Source organism: Macrobrachium rosenbergii, chromosome 32 (assembly GCF_040412425.1).
Source record: "Macrobrachium rosenbergii isolate ZJJX-2024 chromosome 32, ASM4041242v1, whole genome shotgun sequence".
Taxonomy (NCBI): domain Eukaryota; kingdom Metazoa; phylum Arthropoda; class Malacostraca; order Decapoda; family Palaemonidae; genus Macrobrachium; species Macrobrachium rosenbergii.
The window spans coordinates 7,672,083-7,695,810 of NC_089772.1; the positions used below are offsets into that span (position 1 = coordinate 7,672,083).

At 35.8% G+C, this 23,728-nt stretch overlaps 1 protein-coding gene across 3 annotated transcripts in view; it reads right to left on the reverse strand.

Moving 5' to 3' along the window:
- LOC136855631 (dual specificity tyrosine-phosphorylation-regulated kinase 1B-like) overlaps positions 1-23,728 on the reverse strand; it is a 121,327-nt gene that overhangs the window by 26,798 nt on the left and 70,801 nt on the right. For 2 of the 3 annotated variants that reach the window (XM_067132789.1, XM_067132791.1), the window contains exons 5-6: positions 22,999-23,161; positions 4,056-4,342 (exon numbers count right to left, since the gene is read on the reverse strand). In XM_067132789.1, coding sequence (XP_066988890.1) covers positions 4,056-4,342; positions 22,999-23,161 — 450 coding nt within the window. The remainder of the gene's footprint in view (positions 1-4,055; positions 4,343-22,998; positions 23,162-23,728) is intronic. The other variant, XM_067132790.1, reaches the window with a different exon arrangement.

The following is a 23,728-nucleotide window of genomic DNA, read 5'->3' on the forward strand; positions in this document are numbered from 1 at the left end:
TTCTGCCGGTAAGAAACAATGTTTACATATGAATGTGTTGCAATCTATTGGTAAACCTATGAGGTAGCTTTCAGCAGCAGACGAAACATTCGATCGTAGTAAATGGCTGATTGTATAATACATATTTTGATAAATATAAATATGGCAAATAACTTCTTTATTAATGTTTTTGTTGATTCTGTTGGTAAGAAACAATATGCATATGATAACCTAATACTACAGTTTTTACTTACCAAAATCATTTGAGCATAGGCTAAGAAACCTTATTTTTTTTCCCTCAATGTCCTGCTGAAATTGGGGTGCGTCCTATGCAGACGTGCGTCTTATAAGCCATCAAATACGGTAGGTAAACAAGAGCCTTGACAGTTTTACACTACAGCGTTCAAAAGAATTAACATTTTACAATAAAAAGTAAATTTATGATACATATTCGATTCCTGTGTTAACTACTAGCTACATGACATTTTCTATGATTATTGTAAATTACCATGAATTCAAAAGGTTTAAGATGTGCACAAAAGTTTAGTCTTCAGATTGGTCGCACCCAATATGCTCTGGAGAAGATAATTCATGCAATGCTGAATTTCAACAGAAATTCGTCTGTTAAACTACAACTGTCACACCATGACAAGGTGCATTATCAAGTGGTTTTCTGAGAATAATATTCGTAACTGAAACCAAAAGGAAGTCTTTTAATGGTGGGACTGGCACAAAATCTGGTAAGCCAGGGTTCACACCTCCTAAAATGTAAGGAAAACAGTTTTATACTTTAAACGCCCATGTTAAATAAAAGCCCAAGTGGAACATTATTAATAATAATGGAACTTATCATGCTTGAGTATTACAAATAATATACTGTATACAGTACAATGCAATACATGAATAACACTGAGTGCCCATCTCAAATCTAGCACTTCTGATAGCACTCCATTCCCATGGCACCAAAAGCTAGCCCACAGCAATGTTGGTGGTATAGGAGCCAGAAAAGACAAAGCATCAATTCTGACTTAAAAGAGACGGTAATAAGTCTGCATGAAAGAGGAAAACGTAAAACGTGAGTGCGTATGCAGCTTCTAAATGTCTCAAACATTAAATTAAATGAAAAGTAAATTGTTCTGTGTATTTACCAGTATTTCTAGTTAATGTCCTTAAGGCACCAAATTTTTTCATATCAACTATGCTTTACGTAACTGTTAAAAAACAAAAAAGTATACCCACAATTGAGTATCAAAACAAAGGTGCATTATATACACTTGAGTTTTACCTATAGACAAGTGTTATACTGTGCCAGACATTTAAAAGAATATTAAAAAAGTGAACACAAACGGTAAAGTGTTCTCTATAAGAGCATCAGTAAGGATGTTTTAGCTAGTCAAACAACAGCATTGGCTCTGCTGAGACTAGAATCTTTTTGTGCTTGGTGATGAGCATGTGTGGGTGTCCACATCACTACACAAACACTGCTTGGGATCCCGACTAAGCGGGTGGTTTGAATGTGATGCTCGTGCATGGAATCATGTCAATATGTCACATTTCCTTCAATAAAAGCCTGCACATAATTGAAAATCTGTATATAGATTACTCATAAACTTCACGTACGGTACATATTTATATAATTATATATATACAGTGGCAACTGAGAGAGAGAGAGAGAGGGGGTAACAAACACTTGACAGGGTGCCACTTATTTTATGAAAAATATGATGCTACTTTGTCACCCTTTTTCCATATTTTCCTTGGTATAATTACAACTTTTGCATTTCAGTAAGTAATAATAATTTATCTATGTATACTATGGATAACAAATGATGGCTATCACAGTTTTTTTTTGGCAAATTTTCCTGGGGGACTGCAAAATTTAATTTTCCAAAGTCTTACAAACCATACTTTACTTCTCCTACATAAACTTATTTTACGGGATTTTTATGCCGTTGTATAGAGCAATCATTCAACTGCCAATGAAATAAAATTGAGCTATCTACTTTGAAAATTGTCAGAAGTATGCATCTTTGGTGATGTACTTTTCTTATGGAAAATGTGACACTATTTTGTCACCCATTTTTTCACATTTTCCTTGACATAATTACAACTTTTTGCATTCCAATAACTAGGTAATTTATCTGCATGTGCTATGGATGAATAAAGATTTAGATGTTTAAGGGAATTTTTTATATTGTATGAAATTTTGTATTTTATATATCTTTTGAGGATTGAAAAGTTTGTCCTAACTTATGTTAAAACAGACAAAAGATATGGTCTTTTTATGTAATGTATGATGTTTTGTATACATCATGTGAGCATACCCAATACAGAAGCAGAATGACTGCAATTAGCTACATTAAGTGATGAATGCTTCTTTATATATATATATAAGCACACATACACACACACACACACAAAGTGCCACAGTGCGTGTAGTATTTCGTAACGGTATTCATCTATGCGTACAGACTCGATTCTTGAAGACGACAAAATATGTACAACAATGCATTAAATACCGCTATGTCAATCAAAATACCAAAAAGTATGATATGAACCATGACTTTTATTTAAAAAGCCTGGTGAGGCCCTAGGGGTTTTGGTGGCTGTGGACAATTTAGTTGTCTTTTTTTTTTTTTTTTTTTTTTTGCTGGGCTTGACAACGCATCCAGTAAATAATGCAATCCGTTCAAGTTGAAGTACTGTACCAGTGTGTGTGTGTAGTGTGTACTATATATATAGTAGCCCCTCAACTTACCAGATTTTGGGGGGTCTGGCTTTCAGATAAGGTACAAAGTTTGTTAAGCAACATAAACCCTATATAATAACCTGCACTTAAATAGTTTCTGGATATCTTACAGCTAACAGCAATTCCAAATAGTTCCTAACCTAAACTAATCTGTGCTTTACACCTATACGATGATTACTTTTGTTAAAGCCATGGCACTTAGTGCCTTCTGCCTTGAAGGCAAGCCTCTTTTTCCAGCTAAAACTTCTGAGCCAATGAATATGACACAGAATATTTTGTCAGAAGGATGTAAAGTAGGACTGACTTATGAGGAATGTAGAAACCCCCGGTAATGTGTTACTGGAGGTGATGAAAGTGGTGGGAAGGTCAAAGCATTGTCTAAAAAGGAGCATTATAACACGTGTAATACAAATTGGTGGTTGGGATGGGAAAGCCAGGAGAGGCGGTTGGAATGTACAAACTAATTTAGAAATATAATACACTATACTGGACCAACATTGATACAGTACAGTGATTCTGATGGTTAAACTTTAACAGCAACTTAAAATGAGTCTTAAGAAGGGTATTAGGAATTAAGTGGCAAGATAAGACTGCTGAAAGTGACAAACAGTAACTGGAATAGAATTATTTTATCTATATTTGAGATCTTTCAACATGAGGTGGTGGGGGGGGGAGGTGGCACACTTATAATAAAGAAGGAAAACTGGTGTTCACAGTACCTGGGCACACTGCTAAGGAAAAGCATTGGAGGGGCAGACCAAGGGACATAGGATTCAGAACAATGAATATGGAAGTAGGAGAGGAATGTTGGGATGACTGGCATAGGACACAAATATGTGGTGGTGGTGGTGGTGGTGGTGGTGGTGGTGGTGGTGGTGGTGGTGGTGGTGGTGGTGGTGGTGGTGGTGGTAATAATAATAACAATAATAATAATACAGTGAACGGCCCCGTATTCGCGGGGGATGCGTACCACACACCCTGTGAATAGCTAAAATCCGCGAATACTTAAAACCCCTCTAAAAACACTTAGAACTGCCCATTTTGATAGTTTAAACACAAGAAAATCCCAGTAAAAATGCTTATACCTGAGTACTTTAATAGTTTTATCACAAAAAGTGCATTTATTCATGAAAATTATATGAAAATACAGTAATTAGTGAACATTTCTCGGTGAAAAATACCGCGAATAATGGCTAGATATGTTCCGCAGAGAAACCCGCGAATGCTTGAGTCTGCGAATCATGAGAAAGCGAATACGGGGGCTTTACTGTAATAGTAATAATAATAATAATAATAATAATAATAATAATAATAACAACCAACTTACCCTCTGTCCCATCTGACAGGAACTCCCAAAATCCACTATTTTAATAGCACTCCTTTTAGGATTGCATAATAGGATATTTTCTGGCTTCAAATCACAATGGATGATCTGGAGCTCGGGCGTGGATAAGAAGAGGAGCGCAGTACACAGCTGCTGTGCAAATTTGCGCGTGAGGTTGAGGGACACGCCACGAAAATTAGTGTTGCGCAAAAGGTCGTACAAATTGTACGACAATAGCTCAAACACTAGGCACAGGTGATTCCGCCACATGAAGTGTCGTTTCAACCGTACTGCAAGGAAAAAATGAAAATACATTACACATCTTCCGAGAGGCCGCGTTGTTTTATGTCATGGATTTTTTTATGCAAAAATATGGTACAAACAAGAAAACAAATGAAATATGACATTGACACAAATATCAGTCAATCACTGCAAACCACAAAACTTGGGAAACGATATAAGATAAAAGGTATAAACAAATGCAACATGGAGGAAGAGAGAAATGGGATAAAATTAAACAAAACAAGTCAAGCAATCATAAAAATCTAGTAAAAAATCAATCAAAATTCAAATAAGAATTTTAAATCATTCAAAACATCCCTGCACTAATGTTTGCACGTACAACAGCTGGTAACTAACATTTCTTGATTTTATGAGTACACATTATGTATGTGTATATATATATATACACACAGTAATATATACTGATAGATTAAATCTTTTTTTCACAGGTTTTAAAGAATACTGGTCATAAGACATTCCTACCAAAATTTTCCCAGTGTCAAGTGGCAGAAGCAGCTATTACAGCACTATACAGTAACTGAGTCTTCAACAACAACTAAAGCTCTATTGTAACAAACAGCAGCAAGTGAAACTAATTTTGCATCTTGAAAGCTACAGTGGTATAATGAATAAGAATCCTTGATTATGTAACAAATCTGTAAGTTGCAGTCACATCATCTTCAGGTTTCCTCTGCTGTTTTACCTAAATGCAGACTTTGATAAAAAACATACATAACCTTTTACGAAGCACGGATTGCATCCTATATTGCTGTATCTAATCTAAATATTTCTTCATGCTCTACAGTGAAATTTGAAAGACATACTAAGATAACTGCAAATATACTTCTTAACTGGCAACATCCCCAGTTTTGAGGATGGTTCTGGGACCCAGGACTCAGGGCCCAGAAGCGAGAGACTTTTTGTATTATAAAATCTACTGTTTTTGTGTACTGCAATACATAATATCATCATATACACACCCATTATAATCGCAATGTACAATGGGGAAAGGTTTCATGACATATATGAAAATCATGAATAATTTGTAAAGGACTGCAAAACGTTCAGTGTCCTGGCTAAAGCAACTACCGCTGAAAGAGCCAAAAATTTTGATAACATAAGTTGATCACAAGACCACCTCTGAACATTTTCAACCATAAAGCATGGTCTCAAACTGCATAATATGAACACTAAATAAATCTTATTGTAAAAAATATTGTGACAAGAAATATGAATATAATGTAAATTACAGACAAAAATCCTGTCTAGGTGGTTTTTAACACATGTAAGAAATTTTTTAAGTTTCACAAGTTAAAAAATCAACATATAGTATATTCAGTGCCTTTAAAACCACAAAACTATAGCATATAAAATCAGAGAAAATGCAATCCAAAAACTTTTAAACTATAGTTATAAGGAGATTCTAAATTTGACAGGGTGATTAACTTAAAATAATGCCAGATACTGGTAGTGCCAAGAGATAAAACTCCTTGGTCCAATAACTAATTACGAAATGGCTGTTTCCTCCCCCGATGCTAAATAAGCTAAACTAAACTACATAATTCAAAATTACATTAAACTACTAACAAGTCTTTCTGCCCTGGTCTACCTATCATTTTATTTTGATGCTTTAAGGTAGTTTTTCCATAATTTTCATTTATTCAAACCTACAAGTAGCTCTTAGACATCATAGCAACCCATCTCCACTATTACAAGTTTTCTTCCATTGTCATATTACACTTTTGAAGCATAACCATTTAGTTTAGTTTTGTATTTTGAGCTGTTAATTTGCAACCACAATATCTATAAACAGTCCTTCACTTTCAACTTCTTACACTTAACTTATTGCTATTCTTTCCTCTCCTTAAGTACAAGCATATGTACAAAGCAATATTTCTCACTGGTGTTTATAGTAATGGCAATAATACATTAGCGTTGTTATTACTAGTTTATCTATAATGTCAGAAATGTTGGTAGCATAAGAAAATGTTAACAGAGCATGTCCCAACATCACAAATGTTATGGACTGTCCCATAGCTCAGGCAAAGGCATTTTCTTTCTGTATTATAAGAGGGCAGCTCCACTGCATAACAGCTTCTAAATTTGGAGTTTATTACCTCTTAACCATTGTGGTTATATGCACCCAAAATAAATATATGAGTACAGAGCATTTTATTACAGAGATTATTACTACCAGTAATAAACTAAGTAAATAAAAAAAAGTCATTCCAGCTGAGGACACCACCACTGATAAACCATCAAAAATTATATGTAACATTGTTTATTCAGGAGGTATGAAATGGTCGACCTTTCAATTTAAGACTTTCTTTTTTAATGTTTTATAAATAAACAACATCCACAATTTATGCACCTTGGAGATGCCTTATTTAGTATGGTAGCATTATTTCCTCAAAATGAGTTTACTGGTCAGCCACTCAAAGCTTCTGTCATGAATATTGGGTATATGAATGTCCCAAATCTAAGCATGGTGAAGATTCTTTACTTAAAATTTCTTTTCGCCATAACGGAATATGGATTGACATTAATTTGGAAATTAGGCTGCTGTTTGCAGGTTTATGGAACTCTTTAAGTAATTTTTGTTGAATAATCTTAAATGCATAAAAAACTTGTTTTATGGATCGCTTCTGTACACTGAGTCAGTAACATGAAAAAAAAAAAAATTATTGATGGGACACAAAGTTAAATCCTAACAAAACCTGAAGTATGACAGTTAGTAGGTTTTGAAAATATATTCCTCCCATCTAGACTGTTTGATTGAAAAGTATTCCTTCCACTGAGTAACTCAATTAGAATTCTAGGTGCTATCTTGATGGCATATTCACTTTTGAGAAACACATCTGGTCCATATGTTCTAGGTTGCACAAAAAATTAGTACAATGATAAAGTCTATCATGATTTTAGAAAAATGTCCATCCTGAGGAAATGGTTTTATGCAACAGTTTTGAACTTCCCCTGTTTGGTTAAATGCAAGAGAAAACTTTGAGTTGCACAAAAGTTCTCAATGCAAACCTCAGAATTAATCTCTGACAGTATCATTCGATTAGTTCTATATAGATTTTTTGCTATTTCTGATCATATCTTCCCAGATTATACCATCTATGTACTATATAATAAAAAAAAAAAAAACACTGAATTCAAATAATCTTGCCTTTTATTTGGTGAAGCTCTATTTCCTAATTATATAACCCAACTGGACTATATGCTCTTTTGTGCAACAGGCTTGTGAGTCACATTTCACAGTATATAATTGTTTTATTTGTTTTCCTTTGTTCTTTATCTTTGACAGTTTATTCTTTATTTTTCCATACTGGGCAGTTTTTTTTACTGGAGCCCTTGAGTTAGTCACTGTCTTCTCAGCTTAATGCCCAGTTGTGTCCTGCTTTTAATGAACGTTCTCCATTTGTCCTCCTTCCATCTAATTTTTTGTCTCTAATATCTTCACTATGGCTGTCCTCGCTATTGTGTACCTAGCACTTCTATTTCCAAGACGCTCCGCTCATCCACCTGAGCCTTCTCATTTCATCCACATAACAGGGGGGGAAGAGGAGAGAGCCAAGAATCAAGGAGCACTGAGTGAGGATTGGCGATTTCCTTTGGCTTTACTTAAAATATATTTGGGATAGATGAGGCTCAGGTGGTTTTGAAGAATTTGGTCTATACAGCCTCACAAAATGAAAATTTTTACGATAAAATTGATCATTTGGATACTTACCTACTATTAAAATTAGCTTATATCTTCATGCCATTAGGTGCGATCGAAACTCAAAATAAAAAAATAACTCTTGACTAACCCACTAGGACTGTCTCTGTAATCACCTGTTTCCCACTAAGTGGTAATGGAATGTTTACATTGTCAGAATTCTTCATGACCATCCACTAAGATGTGGGGAGGCTGGGTGGGTTTCCACTTTAACAGTAGGGAAGTAGCCAAATAATTTTATCATAAAAATTGTCATTATTTGGAATGAATCTTACCTACTGTTAAAGTAAGCCGACTACCACATTGAATGAGGGTAGTGGCTTAGTTCAGCCAGAGAAACAAGTGAACTTAAGCTTTTTAATGTGAGGAAAATGCTTCTCAACATTCCTGCCTGTTGTGTGATCCTAACTGGTATAATGTAGCCAGACACTCGAACCACAGCAGGGCGTAAGGTCCCTGTAGTGAGACTTGTCAGAAGATCCTTATAGGGAAAAAGGGCTTTATCTTGTGGAATACTAGTGACTCCAGTGCCTGAGTCAAAACCCCATTACCAGCAGTCCATAACCAAAGACAAAAACTACCTTTAGATATGGTGTGCTCCTTTAAACCAATGTGTACCTTCATGCTCCCAAAACTCAATGGTGAGATTTCCTAATAACTAAAGGTAAAAGGCAAATCAAGGTTATTCTCAAACATATTTGGTTTGGAACTGAACTGAACAGAATATAAAATTTAGGCCAAAGGCCAAGCACTGGGACCTATGAGGTCATTCAACGTTGAAACAGATATTGACAGTAAAAGGTTTGAGAGGTGTAACAGGAGAAAAATCTCGTGGTTGCCTTATGAAATATTTAAGATGGGGTGGATAGTGAGATGGAAGAAAGACAATATGAACAGAGGTACAGTAAAAGTAATGAAAGAGGTTGCAGCTAGGGGCCGCAGGAACACTGCAAAGAACCTTTAGCAATGCCTGTGGTTCAGGAAAAAGCATCCAGGCTGCAATGACAGGACTATGGGCTTCACACATCTCCTCTAAATTTGAACATTTCGCAAATAATTATGGGCAAAAAACCAGTCACATCTCCACTGATCTGTGGTGACAACTGACAGTTAAAGAAATTGCTAGCCAAGCGCCGTAACACCGAAACACCATTAAGCGATGCTGCCGGTAAGTGGGAACTGCCTGTATACACATTCACATAAACATAAGTATATACATATATATATATAAATAAATATATATATATATATATATATATATATATATATATATATATATATATATATATATATATATATATATATATATACACAATTTCCTTCTCACAGTTATGCCAAAGCACCTTATTGATGAGAGAAGTCTTCACTTCCTTGGTGCAACAACTCAAAACTTACATGTACAACAGAGGAAGATAAGGCACTAATATCTTATCGAAGCCCTAACACAGCACTGATCAGCTTCACAAAACTGGAAACCAATGCAGTGGCATCCCTGCACCCCTAGAACAAGCTTTAAGTGGTATGCTCCCAAGATCACCTCAGTTGTTGTTTTTGATTAAGCCAGCAACATGCCAACACATCGCCTTGGTTGGTTGGTTGATTCTTAAGCGCTAACTCTACAAACACAGTTGTGAGCACAAAACACTGCGAGTGTTAGGTGCAGAGCTATTCAACTTTGGAATAGTTTACTAGATTTTGCTTACGTCTGTTAATCCCTTCTCCAAAAGGCACGACTTTTCACGATAATGCGCCTTACCATAAGCAGTGGTAATTTCTTACTCATTTAAACAGGAACTGAAAAGTATAAAAGAGAAAGTCGGTCAACGGATTCATCTTCAGCAAAAGAGAGTGAAAGTGGAATGTGAACTATGCATCACTTAAAAACTAAAAAAGAATTAACCAAATCAGGACTGAAAACCATAAAGTCCTAAGGAAGAACCGAGACGGTAGAAAACGGCAAATCTACGGACAATGACGGTGCGGTGAAAAATGCCAGAGGAGATGACAAAGCAGGGAATCACAGAAAGCCAGTGGTTAGTACCAGACAGCTGGGTGAGGAAAGTAGAGGGTTCTCTCGTGACGTCACCACAGAACCATGGCAACGTCCAGAGCCATCTGCACAACACTTCAAGTGGCAATGCCGAGAAGCGAGAGCCACTCTAATGCCAGGCTGGCTTACCCTAGATGAATAAGTGGTGGAAGAGGAAGAGATGCTATTACAAATAAGAACAATTACCACAAGGAGGCGAAAACGAAGCGATAGAGGGGCAAACTGAGTAAGAGTGGGAGGGTTAATGTCCAACTTGGGGAAAGATACAGGATGAGTAAATAACAAGAGAATTGACACGTGGCTCAGAAACTAGTGAAGTAAGGGTATGTCTACAATCCCTAGAGCAACTCTATCAGTTCACACACATCACTACCTCTCTCTCCAAAACGGATGATACGTGAGCCTCTTTACGTGAGCGCTAAATTACCAAATACATCCTTCAGAGAACATGTCAAATTCAAACCGGAAGATGGTTGAGAAAGGATCAAAAGGGCATGGACCTTGATCCCGAGACATGCCATGGTTCCTTGTCTGTGGGAAATGACCAACAGAAGCAGGGCAGTCCAGAGGGTGGGCTACGGACAGACGCCAAGGATTTGACACTTTTTCTCTCCCAGGGAAAACCAAAAAGACCAATCGCTATGAGGGGGGGGAGACTGCAGTCTTCACCCTAATATAAACGGTCAAATTTCTAACCAATGAAACAAGAATATTTCTCAATTACCTATTATTTTTCTCCTGAACCACAAAGAGAGCAAAAGAAGGCAGAGCAGGAGTGAGAGAGAAACTAACCTATCGGGCAACGGAGGAGGAGGAGGAGGAGGAGGAAAAGCAACACCAGAAGAAAAAGGAAAAGACTTGTAAATGTAATCTATCAGCTTCTCACATCTTCTGACACTTCACAAAATCATTCATCCTCTCATCAGATCATTCCTATTTTCTTCCTAACGAGAAGAAAAACCACATTCATGCCTCAACAGCTAGTCTAAAATGTGTGGCCATCGTGCACAACCGAAAAATTCGGTTTATTAAAACTTTCCTATACAGTCTAACGCTATCATCTCTGCTTGCTACAGATGAACACTTCGGTTTATGTAAACTCTTTCCTATACCTCTGTACAGCCTAATGTTATCACCTCTGCCTGCTGTAGATGACATAATGCAAAAACAGTAAACAAGTACAAGTACTAAGTATACCTTAGTTTAACCAGACCACTGAGCTGATTAACAGCTCTCCTAGGGCTGGCCCAAAGGATCAGATTTATCTTACGTGGCTAAGAACTAATTGGTTACCTAGCAACGGGACCTACAGCTTATTGTGGAATCCGAACCACATTATAGTGAGAAATAAATTTCTATCACCAGAAATAAATTCCTCTTATTCTTCATTGGCTGGTCGGAGATTTGAACTTGCGGCTGGCAAAGTGCTAGCTGAGAACGGAACCCACCCGCCCAACAAGGAATTATACCAAACAATGACAAAGCATGAAGAATTCTGACAAAAACGTAAACATTCCAACATCACCTGGTAGGGAAACAGGTGATTACACATATGGTCCCAGAGGCTTAGTCATTATTTTCTTTTATTCTGAATGCCGATCCCACTTAATGGCGTTAGGATATAAGCTAACTTTAAGAGTAGATAAGATTCATAAAAATAATTCTTCTTACATATAAAAATGCATGTGTATGCAGCCCTTGAGATAACAGTATTATGCTTTTCCAACACGAGTGCTAACAATATAATAATAATAATAATAGTAATAATAATAATAACAATAATAATATAATAATAATAATACACGCTGACCATAGCAAACCTGTCAAATCATGAGACAACTTTTTGCAGGTTCCACAACTTTTTGCAGGTTCCACATAACTGAAAGGTCTGCATGAAATATTTGTTTTATATGGTAAGCTTATGAAAAAATTATGAAAACAAAACACATGAGGGGTACTAGCATTTTCTATTCAGTCAGCACTTGTGAGCTTTGTTCAAAGCTCAGTGGTTTGATTACAACCAGGAGCCTTTGAGTCTACTAATGTCATTTATAATGATAACCTACATGTTCACTTTCATTAAGCCTTTCATGTCCAAAAAGACCTTATACTGTTTATTAATATAATGGGAAATATCACTTCTCTGCATCTATAAAAAAAAATTGATATTTGGAAAAACTGACTGGATAATAAAGCATTAAAAGATGATAATACAAAGATTCATACAACTTTCACGGGTGACACTATTTGTTTGCCACATTTAAAGTTTTGATGTTGGGGGATCTGGAGCTTAAAGGTTCCTTCAAAATGTCTGAAGTACTTCAGTCCAGCTTCATATTATTATTCAGTCCTCTACAATCTTGAGAAAATTCATGTGTTTATATTAAAAGTTGTTTTACCAAGTACAAAAAAGCATACTTCTTTACCAACTGGAACCTAAGGATTCAACTTCTACTGATCTGTATCAAAACTGTACTATCATACGAATGTTTTACAGATGTAACTACCTTCCCAAGTATTTTGAAATTTCAAATGACATTTACACTTCAACGCTACCCAAAATGAATAAAATGAGGAATGCTATATATATATATATATATATATATATATATATATATATATATATATATATATATATATATATATATATATATATATATATATATATAAATTTTTAAATATAAAATTATATCATAACTGAAGTTCTAATCTGAAACCTAATCTCTAACGCCGCTCCATTTGTAAAGCTTATGTTTTGCGATTTAGATTACCTTTAGATGTAAGTCAATCTACCTATGAGCTGCAGTTTGTTTCCCCTCATTCAATTGCCAATTACATTAAGATCAAGTAAAATATCAGAATTAATTTACATGCCTACTATTTACATTACTAGATTTCTAATTTGCAAAGCAAAACCAACTTTCAAAAAACCTTGGATAACTTTCAAACTGTATCTCTTCCAAGTACTTGTGCTTTCATAAAACAACATTAAGCAAATGGATTAGCACATAAGCATCAGCCCACACTCCTCCATAGGCTCTATTTTAAGCAATCTAGTCCCAAGATAAGCAGATACGTTCACTTTCTTTCCTATTCTGTGACAAGCACAGTGTCATGAGAGTCTGCTACGCATTCTGAAATGTATTTTCTTCACAGAATTCAGGATACAAACTATACCATATTACCTAATTACAAATACTATTTTTGGTTAACAGCTGTTACAGCTATTTTAGGTCATGATTCTTGAATTATATGAACTTTTCTATTTTTTTTGTTTTCATGTATATTCTATTTAGTGACTTATATCTGAATTGCACGAAATTTTTTTTTATGGCAAACGCTTAGAATTCCTTAGCAAATTATTGTATAAAAATAAAATTATAACTAAAATCTAAATACCATATGATCAAACTACATCCACATAACAGTAAATATGGGAGGTAAAATTAAAAAAAAAAAAAAAAACCTATCTAATAATAGATGATAAAAAAGTAGGTGAAACCTTCAAATTACAGTACAAAGGTACATGAGGAAGAATCTTGTCACATATCTTCCTAACATTGAGAACGATTAACCACAAAGTATTCACTAATGTCTTGTGATAGTTTTTAATGTTACAATCTAGTAAGTAAAGGTTGCACAGGTTTAGTTGTGTTATGCTAATAAACATCAACACACCATTCTCTGAGTTACCTTTGGCACTAGGCCACTAACCTTTGAAGCTACTGCATCAGGAAGATATTCTGATGTTACCAATACTCTCAATAAAGGGGTGGTACACAAAGTTTCAAGTAACCATAAAAAAAACATGGATCAATTCTAAGCTCTAAAATTTAAACCCAAAATTAAAAATGAAATTTTAAGCAGAAATGACAACCCTGGCAATACCACCCACAAAAATGAATGTTAGAGGCTATGCTAAGGGAAATAGCAGAAACAAACTACTAAGCAGAGTAAGTTTCTTACTACCAGTAACCAATAATCATCCACTAAGATACCTTAATGTATTTCAGTTACTGACAAAACGAAATAAAAACAAATAACTGGGAAATGAAAGCAATTCCAAATGAAGAGCTGACAAATTTCAAATATTTCAAGATGGCAAAACATACATAATCAACATAAAAGCATCTTAATTCTGTCAACCTTCTTGGCAAACTGGCCTTCTTTAGTTTACAAACTTATTCTGCTAAACCACTGAGTCAGTTCAATTATTATTAAGAGTTTAATCACTGGCATCAATACAGACAAATTCTAAGAAAATGACAAAAAAACTAAAAATTATAACTTTTTCTGAGAATTCTCCGTTTAAAAATATAACAATAAACGAAAGCAAATTAAACCAATTAAACTAGGTATATCAGAAAACTATCAATTCCCAAATTTCACCATAGTCTTGCCTTTTTAAAGATGTGCTCAATTACACTTTGAAATTGATAAAAAATGAAGCACATAACCAAACACCTTTCAGTTGAATTTCATCTTTCAATAAATAAGTAAATAAGTAAATAAGTAAATAAGTAAATAAGTAAATAAATAAATAAATAAATAAATAAATAAATAAATATATATATATATATATATATATATATATATATATATATAGGTAGTCCCTAGTTAACGGCAGGGGTCCTGTTCTCAGCCGAGCGCCGATAACTGAAAATCATCGACAACCGGATCACAGTAATTATGGTAATAAATGGCGTTTATGGTGCTGTAAGTGCCGATCGGCACTAATACACCAGTTACCGACGCAATAAACAGCTTATCAGTGCCAAAACTTGCTTATGCTGCTGAAAATAGCTCACCGGCACCGAAAAGCTGGTTAACAACCGTTAACTGATGCCAACAATAAGTGGGGCTGCCTGTATGTGTGTGTGTAATATATATATATATATATATAATATATACTATATATATATATATATATATATATATATATATATATATATATATATATATATATATATATATATATATATTTATGTATATATATATATATATATATATATATATATATATATATATATATATATATATATATATATATATATATATATATATATATATATATATATATATATATATATATATATTATATATATACTGATATACTTTATATATAATATATATACATTACATATATATAGAGGCAGTCCCTGGTTATTGGCGATCCGGTTTTACGGCACTTGTCTAGCAACAAAAATCGATTTTCAGTGCCGGTATGTGCCGACTTCCACTTATTGGCATCGATGCATGCCTAACAGAGGTGCCAATAACCGAGAACCAGCAATTTTCACTTATCGTCATACTGTCGGAACAGAACCCCCACCGATAACTGGGGACTGCCTGTATGTATGTGTGTATATGTGTACAGTATATATGTGTGTGTGTGTATTTATACACGTAATTGCAATAGCCACAATGCCCTCTTAACTTCTTGAATTCTTCGTGCTATTTTGGATACACTACGCTGACCCTGCTATGATTATGGGACTTTGGTTTGTTTCCCACTACTGGACATCATAACTGTTTCAAATTTCTTGCAGCTGAATCTTCTGGCTTTGTAGTGACAAGCATATCCAAAAAAATGTGAAGAATTCAACAAGTTAAGAGGGCATTGTGGCTATTACAATTACATACACACATAGGGCATTGTGGCTATTACAATTACACACACACATACAAGTAGTCCCCTAGTTACGATGGGGATGTGTTACAATGGACCCAACGTTACTCGGAAATATTGTAACTCGGTGGCAGTCTAGCCTTCATTATATAGTATAATCTACAGTATATACTGTATATATAGTAGCCTAGCCTACACTGTACAAATCTATACATATATGGTACTGTAATGTACTGTTAATTCTTTTTTATTTTTTAATTGGTCTTTAATTATTAATATCCGTTAATAACTTTGGAGGTTTAATGCAGATTGACTTACAATACAAACAGACAAAATGCATAACACAAACAAGAATCGGACGTGTACTGTACTCGCCAAAATTCAGTCTGTCATCGCCATACTTGAACAATACAGGTATCAGGCTGTTGATGACTACGTTTAACTAGTAAATATCAAAAGAGGAGGATGGAGATGATAAAGCAGCAGGTTCATCAATTCGCTCCTCTTCAGCTGTTATTTCTTTGGCTGTTAATTCACGAGATGTAAAGGACTGAGGCTCAAATGTGGTGGAAGGCATGGTGGAAGGGGATGGCCCCAAGTCGTTTTCTTAAGGAAGTCATCCATTGTAGATTGCACGGTGTTGTTCTTTTTATTCTTCGTATGTGGCTTGGTAACATGCAATATCTCGAAGTCCTCTCTCAACTTTAGCAAATCATTCCAAGTTCACATCCATTTTGCTGAATAGTTTCATAAGGTGTTCAACTGATGCAAATGCCTCTGCCATTGTTTTCATTATAAACTTTTGCTCTGGCTCATCTTTAATTTCTTATTCCTCTTCTACTCTTTCTCTCTCTCCTGCAAGTTCAATTAATCTTCTGCTGTCAGCTCTACATCTTTCACATCTATGAAGTTCTTGGATATCTTCCCCATCCAGTTCTAAATCTAAACTTTTCCCAAGTGACACGATCTTTTTATTAATTTCCACAACTGCTACATCCTTATCAAAACTTTTAAAAGAGTTCACATATACTTTTGGCACATTTTTCCAAATCCTATTCATACATTCTTTCTTTACCTCCTTCCACACCCTTCCAATATTCAGAATGGTGTTCAGAACATTGGATTCCTCCCAGAAAGTTCTGATCTCTTTGTCCTCATTATCCGTAGCCTCAATAGCCTGAGCAAATGTGTTTCGATGATAAGAGGCCTTGAATGCAGCCATGGTCATGGGTTGTATGAGAAAAGTTGTGTTTGGTGGCAGAAACACAACTTTTATGCTCTCATTAATATCTCTGGTGTGCTGCAGGTGGCCAGGAGCATTGTCAAGAATCAGCAGATTTTTGATGGGGGTGTTATCTTCCCTACAATATTCCTTCCCTTCTGGAATAAAGCAGTGCACAAACCAGTCTTTGAATAGAAATGCAGCCATCCATGCTTTTTTAATATTATGCCAGTAATGCACAGAAAGTGTACGTTTGCTGATTCTTGCTTATGCTCTTGGATCTGCGGAGTGATAAATCAGGAGTGGCTCAAGTTTATACCCAGCCACATTTCCCCCCAAGCAGAAGAGTCAGTTGATCTTTGTATGCCTTAAACCCAGGCATTGTTTTTGCCTCCGTGGTTGTACGACTGTTCAGACATACGTTCCCAACACAGTCCTGTTTCGTCAACACTGAAGATTTGATCCGAAACGTACCCTTCATCATCGATGATCTTATGCAAAACATTCTTAAATTTAGCAGCTTGCTGCTCCAACGCTAGTTTTACACTATGAAAATTATGATGTATGTTGAAATGCTGAAACCATCCATGACTTGCTACAAAATCTTTGTTGTGGGCTGAAAACCCAGCTTAATGGCGCCGTTAATTGGAGAAGAGCACCGAAATCCCACTTGACAACGCTGTTGACCGGAGATCGGCACCGAATCCCTGCTTAACAGCACCGAAAATCCGGTTAACGACATCACTAACCAAGTGTTGTAACACCGAAATGCTGTTAACCGATGCTGCCGATAAGCAAGGACAGCCTGTATGTATGTATGTATGTGTGCAGTAAACCCCCGTATTCGCAGTCTCATGATTCGCGGGTTTCTTCATGGAACATATATACACATTATTCACTGAAAATTTGCCCATTCACGGTATTTTTCACAGAGAAATATTCACTAATTACTGTATTTTCATCTCATTTTCATGACTAAATGCAATTTTTGCGATAAAACTATTAAAAAAAAAAAACTCAAGTAGTGCTCGAGTTACGATAATTCGCCTTAGGATACAGTAATTCAATTTTGCAAAGGGGTAAGCAATTAATACTGACAATATTTATAAAACATTTTCAAATTTCATGCGGGCACAGGCAGCGAGAGTGACCAAAGTACAATAGATCAACTTCTTTTCCTCCATCTCTTTATTCCATCTTCTAGTTAAAAAAGTAAAAGAGAATGATAAAAGTATTGTTAGTAACGTTATACTCTTGCGTAAATGTGTACAGCCATAAACAACCGACCAAGAAGATGTTGTTTTGCTTATCACCGAATCGGATAACAACAGCCGTTTTGCTTGTATTTCAACCACTGTATGGTAATATGAAATTTCCATAGTTACAGTACAAATGACGTTAAGTAGGATAGGACTGATGTATTTTTACACTATACCCTTATTCATGATAAAAGATCGGCAAGGAAATATATTGCTAAATTTAAGCTGCAAGTTGTAGCTGAAGCTGAGAAAACAATGTTCAAGCTGCTAATGACTATAAATTATCGGGCATTGGCAACATGGATGAAACTCGACTGTAATTAAAATTGGAGAGAAGGTATTTTAATCAAAACTACTGGGCTATTTTTACGTCGATAAACGATAAATATGTAAAGCTCGTGTTATGATGAAATCAAGCGAAAATAGCAAACGGAATCTTGATTTTTTTTTTTCACAAAACAAACGCCCCCAAATGGCCAATGTCATCTAGTATCGAAAAAAATAGCTAAGTTAATTTCACAATGAGATGTATTTAATTTATATTTTGACTTAAAAACACTTCGTATAACTAAAAATAACCTTGTCCCATATAAATAAAGTATCCAGAGATTCATTTACGCTAACTAGAAGCAAGAAAAGCGCTCTGAACTGAGTTAAATAAAGTGAAATAAACTTACCACGTAATCGATTTCCACACCAAAACATTGATCGCTATGATCGAAATTTATAACACAAAAGCAATATAAGAATATATACAATATTACTGGATACAGTGAATTAAGGCATAACATTTTAACAGACCCACGGAAATGATGCATATTCGTTATGTTGATGTTTTGTATAATACGATATGTGAATACAGAGTACAGTATAATGTAGGCTAGGCTATCGTATATATACAGTATACAATATGCCATAATGTAGGCTAAGCTAATTCTTGTTTGTTATTCAATTTCTCTTTGTATTGAATTATTGTAAGGCACTCTGCATGAACTTCCAGAATTAGCTGATATTAATAATTACTATACTATGGATGTATAGAGTATACTTTATAGTGTAGGGTAGGCTATTATGTATACATAGTACTGAATACCCTAGTGTAGGCTAGGCTATATTTGAGATATGCTTTTTCCAAGAAACAATGGGTTTTTTGGAACCTAACCCCACTGTAAGTAGGATAATACCTGTAAAAGCATTTTTAGTTTTTTGTGTGTCTGAACTATCAAATTAGGCAGTTTGAAGTGTTTCTAGAAGGGTTCTAAGTATTCGCATGTTTTCGCTACTTGCGGGGGGTGTGGTACGCATCCCCTGCGAATACGGGGGTTTACTTTGTATATATATACATACAGGCAGTCCCCGGTTTACGACGGTTCCGCCACGGCGTCCGAGGTTACGACGCTTTTCAAATATATTCATCAGAAATTATTTCCTGGCTTACGACGCATGTTCGGGGTTACGACGCGTCAGACGCCCGATCCGACGGAAGAAATATGGCCCCAAAATGGCAGAATAATCATAATTTGAAGGTTTTTTTGATGTAAAACTCAATAATAATGCAGTTTACATCGTTTTCAATGCACCCAGAGCATTAAAAGTAAGGTTTTCTTATGATTTTTGACGATTTTCGACGATGTTCGACTTACGGCGATTTTCGGTTACGACGCGGGGCGCAAGAACGGAACCCCGTCGTAAACCGGGGACCGCCTGTATATTTATATATATATATAATATATATATACACATATATACAGACAGTCCCCGGTTATTGCCGATCCGGTTTTATGGCGCTTATCTAGTGACTATGATAACTGGATTTTCACACCGATCTCCAGTTACTGGCGCTGATCCCTGGTTATTGGCTATCCGGTTTTATGGCACTTGTCTAGTGAAGATGATAACTGGATTTTCGACACCAATCTCTAGTTACTGGCACCGATCCCCGGTTATCAGCACCGATAACCGTGGATCGGCGCTGTTATTGCCGATTTTCGGTTATTGCCATGCCATTGAGAACGGAACCCCCTCTGATAACTGGGGACTGTCTGTATATATTAATGTATTTTAAAGAACAGAAAGAAATCACTGAAAATTACAAATACACGTAATAACTAATTCATTGTCAGTGAAAATTATAAGAGATCAAGCAAAGTACGTACATGAGGTGCGATCATAAAGTATCGAGACCGTTGCTATAGTAAAGGAGGTAAAATACGCAGAATGAGGCCACTTGGCATAAATTGACCTTGATCTCCAACTATGCATGCACTAAGTTTTTAGTGTCTTCGCTCACTTCTGCTCTTTACAGCAGTGCTTGGAAGGATGTGTAGTGTGTGGTCGTCGCATTGACTATGATGGAGAAAGTTGGACAGAGAATCTGCATCAAATTTTGCCAAAAGCTTGGCAATACCTGTGTACAGACCTAGGCACAATTGTAAAAAGCGTATGGAGAGGATATATGAGCCACACACGAGTGTATGAGTGGTTCAGATGTTTTCAAGATGGCCGACAAAATGCCAATAGTGACGAACATTCCGGGGGACCCCGCAACCAGCAGAACTGAGAAAAACATCGCAGTTATGCGGGCAGCTGCGAGGGGAAATCATCGAATCACCATCCATGAGTTATCAGAGGATGTGCAGTTAATTATGGTTTAGTTCAGTCCATTCTCATTGAAGATTTGGGTATGAGACTGTGTCCGACAAGTTTGTGCCAAATCTTGCTTTCCGCTGACCAACAAGACCCCCATGTTTTAGTTGCGCAAGATCCCCTTGATTGCATTGAGGACAGTGAAAACTTTCTGAAAACGGTCGTAACGGGTGGTGAATCTTGGGTCTATGGCTATGACCCCAAAACCAAGGCTCAATCTTCACAGTAGAAAACCCAAACCTCTCCAAGACCAAAGAAAGCATGAGTTGAAGCAATGTGTAGACACTGTTGAGTGTTTTCTTCGCCTACAAGGGAATTGTTCATCATGAGTGTGCTCCATCTGGTCAGACAGTAAACAAGGAGTACTACTGTGACGTGTTGCAGCATTTGTGGGATGCTATTTGTTGGAAAAGTCCAGAATTGCATGTGTTGGTGTGGCAATTGTACCATGACAACCTGCCCATTCAGCACAGCTTGTGCAGCGGTTTTTGGCCAAGCACAACATCCCCTCAGGGCCAACAGCCACCGTATTCCCCAGATCGCTTTCCTTGTGACTTTTTCCTCTTTCCAAAAATCAAATCCCACTTGAAAGGAAGATTTCAGGACGTCGAGGAGATCCAAGTGAATGCGACAAGGAAGCTGCTGATTATCCCAGAAAACGAGTTCCAGGAATGCTTCCACAAATGGAAACAGCGCTGGACAGTGTGTGGCTTCCGAAAGGGACTACTTCAAAGGAAATTAAATGCTAAAATGGTACGTGTTGTAGTTTTGTTTTAATAGCACTAGTCCTGAAAATTTATGATCACACCTCGTACTATGTAGAAAAAGGATAACTAAATGAAAATTTAAAGAGGGTAAATAATTTTACAAAAACAAACTAGGAAAAAACTTGTAAGCACCAAAACATTTAAGCCACAAACTATGCATGTTTACCTGGACTTTGAACCAGGTTGTAACTTAAAATATATTTTCCAGTGTGTGTAAGATGGTCAGTAATAAAACCATCATGGGTTGGAACCTAGTGATGCCTCAACCTTTTACAAAATTATAAAGATTATGTTTAAGCCTAAAGAATTAATTCCTCTAAAGACCTCTCCAAATACACTGGATACACTGGTCCTCCAATCTGATCATGGCAACCAGATACAATTTTCTTTCAGATAGCAATAATCGCATTTACCTACATGAATACAGCAGAATATTTATATAAACATGTACCGAATGGCACTGGGGACATGCCTTGCAGAGAGAAATGCTAAGCAGGGGATTCTGGAGTAAAGTGGCTGTCTGTTTTATTCACTTCACCTTTTGAGACCCAGCTAAGCACTAATGCCACTTGCAACTGGGCCTACTGAGTGAACTGTAGGTAAGAGTTGAACCTCAGCACTCAAAATCTATTAAGTCAACTTATTTTCAGCCTCTCATGTGTGGAAATGATTGAAAGATGTATCAACAGTAGTGGCTGCACTATAGATATTGTCACTAGTTTCTAGCTTCCTAATGCTGCTTCTTCCAAAACCACCACACAAGCACACAACATCAAGTTATCATACCGAAACAAAATGCTGTGTTTTTATAAACTAGGGATGTAACTTTTGTGAGATTCGTGTTACATCAATATGCTTCAATGCCATAACTAGTTTAAATACCTTGATGAACTGATTCTTAGACTTCAATATGGAACAAATTACTTACAGATGAAAAAAAAAAAAAACTACATCCTACAAGAACATTACCGAAGTTTGATAATTGTAGTGTAACAAGAGAACTACATGGAAAAACATTAACCCTAAAAACAAAATTTCACATCACCTAAGCCTAAATATAGATTGCAATTAATGTGCCAAAAAAACCTATATTGCCAATAAAATTTGTATTTTACAAAATGTTCTGGGGTTATGTACACATTAAAAACTCAGACATATGTTGATTACATATGCTTCAAATCATAATTATGACTGACAGAATGTATCATGGCAATGATAATCATGATAGTCCTGTAATGAACCTAAAATGAGCAACAATAACAAAAATGTAGAATTAAGAAAAAAAGACCAACAAAATAAGATTTGGCAGAATAGTAGAAGAGTTAGTGGTTACTGTGTTAGGGGTGCATTGCTCAGCTTCATCTACCCACCTATCTTGTCTTTACCTATATAATACTTGTTGTCTGAATCCGCCCGATTCATCATCTCCAATAATTTTACTTCAATTTGGGCCTGATTTAAGAACGGCTTTTTGTTCTTGATTATCTTGATTGCCGTCCAAGCCTGTTCTTCGTGGTCATAGGCTTTTACAACCTGATAAGTAGACAAATTCAAACAATTAATCACACAATAACCAAACACTGTGCTACAAGAAAAATGTTAGTCACATAAAAAGCAAATACCGTACAAGTAAAATACAAGTAAATCTCATTCACTAGAATCAATGACATAATGAATTATTAAAACATGGCTGTGTATTCACTTCCATCCATTTCTATAAAACCTTCCTCTACTGCCTTAATGGCATGTTTACTTACCATAAGATAAAGTAGTTTTTTGTAAAAATATATACTCACCATAAACTTTTAGATCTTTAGGTCTGTAGGGCTCTCCAGTGAATAAACTAAGGATATTACATTCAATCTAAAATTTTTATTTGAATCCTTTGTGTGGTATTCAAGTTACATAAAAAGCTACCATACATGAATTTACACTAATTGATCCTTGGTATGCACATTGTTTACAAAGTATGTCTTCATATGCCTGCAAATGTTTCATTTGCTGCACTAAACAGATAGTGATCATACCCACATATAAATAACATAATTTTTCTGACTTTGTCAACCTTCACTCAAAGCACAGTTTTTAAAATTTTCATTC